This window comes from Phalangium opilio, unplaced genomic scaffold (genome assembly GCF_054372755.1).
Source record: "Phalangium opilio isolate 3A_F unplaced genomic scaffold, DU_Popi_V2 ptg000053l_1, whole genome shotgun sequence".
NCBI lineage: Eukaryota > Metazoa > Arthropoda > Arachnida > Opiliones > Phalangiidae > Phalangium > Phalangium opilio.
In genome coordinates, this window is record NW_028324172.1 from 4,770,009 (window position 1) to 4,773,461 (window position 3,453).

At 37.4% G+C, this 3,453-nt stretch overlaps 1 protein-coding gene across 1 annotated transcript; it reads left to right on the plus strand.

Annotated features, from left to right (window-relative positions):
- Positions 1 to 222: 222 nt before the first annotated feature.
- Positions 223 to 1,538, plus strand: LOC149673204 (uncharacterized). Its single transcript, XM_089840227.1, has 4 exons — positions 223 to 616; positions 675 to 846; positions 910 to 1,266; positions 1,358 to 1,538. Exons 1-4 carry the CDS (start codon positions 415 to 417, stop codon positions 1,503 to 1,505), a joined length of 879 nt encoding a protein of 292 aa, XP_089696353.1. The 5' UTR covers positions 223 to 414; the 3' UTR covers positions 1,506 to 1,538.
- Positions 1,539 to 3,453: the final 1,915 nt, after the last annotated feature.

Here is a 3,453-nt window from a genome sequence, read left to right on the forward strand (position 1 = left end):
CCTTGGGCCTCCCTAGAGGTTTGGGGTTCATACATAATTGTATGCGAAATTCATTGCTACTTTTACGCTCTTTCAGTATTGTTAAGGTGGGTTTCCATACGCGCTTGAAAGTCAAAAAGCTTGAGCTGAAGCTGCAAAATTTCAAGCTTAAGCTCAAGCTCTGATTATGTTGTGTTTCCATTCGAGCTTACTGAGTAGCGTGCGATTGAAAAACATCCCGATTTTGCTTGAACAGTACGCCAAGCTCATATCTATCGCATGTTGATATTTGCTGATCAATCGGGCTCAAGCTTCATGGAAAAGTAGATGGCGTTGCTAGAGTTCCTCATTTTTAGCCAATGAAAATAAAGAACAGGTAAATTGAATTGAATATATGGCGGATTGACGGTTGTTTTACCAGATTAATTAGTGAAAATGCCAACACAACGGGAATTAAAAGAGTTATTAAAACAACAAGCGGAAGATAAAAGAAAGGAGGCAATAGCTATTAAAGAAAAGTTGATAATACAAGTTCAAGAAAACCCAGCTATTTGGGATAGAAGGTTGGAAGACCACAGGAAGAAAGATGTTGTGGAATGTCTTTGGGGAGACATTTCAACTAAAATGGGTTTACCGAGTAGGTCTTGCCTTAATTTTTTGATAATGTCGGTTATTTATTAACTTTGGAATATTAGAGGAAAAATGCAAATCTCTATGGAAAAGTCTGGTTGATTCTTTCCGCACCCATTTCAACACAGTTACCTACTCGAAAAGTGGTCAAGAATTTGATGATAGTATTTTCGACTCAATACAGTGGACATTCTTCAAGCAACTCCTATTTTTAAAGGATGTTTTTAGCAGACGAGAGTATGATAAAGTGTCCATATTTTGAGACTATTGTCTGTTAATTATTTTTCAAATTCTATCTAGAACTAGTTCCAATTTCCCTTCGGCTCTGGAATCAGAAAGTAGTGTTGGGGCTTCAAATACAGAACAGTCACTGGACAACACTTGTGACGAACGTACTGAATCCAGTAATGAAGAATCAACGTTCAAAAAAAAGGAGTATTTATTCAGTGGCCACTCATTTACCTTCCAAGAAGAAATTGTTGAAGATATTGACAGTAATGTGGAAAGTGAGTCTGAACAAATTAAACCTAAAAGTAGTGAGCCTCAAACGACAACCAAAAGAAAAGAACCAAGTAAAACATGCAACCCAAGTAATAAGAAAAGGAAATCCGATAATAGGGATCCGACAATATTGGATGCAATTCAGGCAACAAACAAGTAAGTTCATCATAGTGGAAATTCTTAATTTATTCTAATTACTAATAGTAATTAGAATAAATTAATTTACTATGCATTTTAATAAATTTAGGGCATTAACAAAAGAATTATCATCATCGGAACGCTTTGGTGAATACGTTATTAGGTTACACGAAGCTGTTCCGGAGAACCTAAAGTTAAAATGTGAAATGGAAGTCATCCAAATAATGTACCAATATTCCAATAGCGATTCAACTTAGCTGATTTTATTAAAAATTAAACATATTTAACAATTGAGTCTTCTTTCACACACATTATTATTAACGTTGGACCCCAGGTAACCCCCATTGCCATGGCACTTCTCCATTTTCACTTGAAAAGTACCGAGTGAAAGCTTTACGAACGTCGCTAGCTTCCAAACTGAAATTTCTCGCTTTCGAGGGTTTGAAGCTGGTTAATCCTTTCGCTGGCAGGCATTCGAGGACCTCCCTCCACTTCCCATGCTCAACATTTTTCAAAAGGTCATGGCTATCAGCAAACCCGTCTGGACAATATATTTTAGATTTCTCCTTTGCTTCCTCAATTAAAAGATAATTGTGCAATATAACACACGCTTTCACCACAATATCGACATTTGACGGTTTTAACAACATTGGACCTCTGAAGATCCTCCATCTGGCGGCCAAAATCCCAAACGCGTTCTCACTACATCTTCTGAAAGAATGATTCACATCATTTCATTACAAAAGAATGACTGCAACAAGCCAGACTATTAAATATGTACCTCGCACGGCTTAAACGGTAGTTAAAAATTCTGTTTGCGGAATCCAACTCGTTTCCAGGATACGGTCGCATGAAATTAGGCAAAAGCTGAAAAGCTTCGTCACCAAGAAGAACATGAGGAACAACTATGTCGCTATTTGGGGCTGCCCTTGGTTGTGGAAATCCAGCTTTTTGATTTTGAACCGCTTGACCAAATGAAGACGATTTAAACACTCCTCCATCTGAATGTGATCCATAACCACCTATGTCAACTACAACAAATCGGTATTTCGCATCCACAACAGCCATGAGCACTATTGAGTTATAGCCCTGCAATTAAATTGGTCTAAACTGATGTATTTTACAAAATTTATTTATGCATACTTTATAATTGTAATATAATGTTCCACTTTTCCCTGGCTGCTGTATCATCACATGCTTGCCGTCTACGGCACCACAACACATTGGATAATCCCATAAAGTTTCATATTCCTTTGCTATCCTGGCCCACATTTTCTCATCGGGTACCTTTTAACAATGAGATGATATATTTATATAGAAAATTATGTTCAAAACCGGTTATAACGTCTCCTTTACAGGTAAATATAATGGTAGCAAAGTTTCCCAAATTGCGGCACAAGTCTCTTTGATTATTCTATGGGCTGTTGTTTTACCGAGACGGAAAGCATAAGTCATATTCACGAGGCTGGCACCAGATGCTAGGAACCTTAAGAACCAAATTAACATTTAATTTCTATAGAAATTGGAATATTTATTGAAATACGTGAATATTGTACCTCAATGTCAGTGCTAGTCGTTCTCCGGGAGGAATGGGAGAGCGGTTATGGGGATACTTTTGCAATTTGTCTTCAACCATTTTTAAAAGTTTATCGAACAGATTCGGGTTCATTCTCGTGAAGTTCCTGAATTTCTTATGGTCATTTGACCTCATGCATTTCAACTTAATTAAAAAAATGTTTGTTACTTTCTAAGTAAACACATGTATATAACATATATATATATATAGTATATACTATATATGGGACAAATATAGCCAAGGCTTAACAAAAATAATGCTTACAAGTGTCGCGTAATATCCTTCTGTCTTTCGGTTTCGCCAGATTGGATGAATCCACCAACGCCTACGTCCGTAGGTTCTTTTCTTGGATCCGACCAGTTGATAATATAGTTGAATTAACAACAAATTCCGTTTAATAAGCAAAAGTCGTTTACGTCGGTTAATAATCGCCATTTTCCTATCGCCGCCACCGCGACCCGCGCCAGACTATCCGGATAGTAAAAAGCCAGTATGGAAACAGAGAACGCTTGAGCTCATGCTTTTGCTTAGTCACTAGATGTCGCTAGATGATGGGTCGCTTGAGACGCGCGAAGTTTGAAATTTAAAAGCTCAAGCTTTTTGACTTTCAAGCGCGTATGGAAACCCAC

What these genes read in the sequence shown, in the direction of transcription:
- LOC149673204 (XM_089840227.1), top strand. Translation starts at nt 415, where the DNA reads ATGCCAACACAACGGGAATTAAAAGAGTTATTAAAACAACAAGCGGAA. An exon ending in AACTAAAATGGGTTTACCGA is followed by an intron (nt 617 to 674) that starts GTAGGTCTTGCC and finishes TTGGAATATTAG; the next exon opens with AGGAAAAATGCAAATCTCTA. An exon ending in GATGTTTTTAGCAGACGAGA is followed by an intron (nt 847 to 909) that starts GTATGATAAAGT and finishes AATTCTATCTAG; the next exon opens with AACTAGTTCCAATTTCCCTT.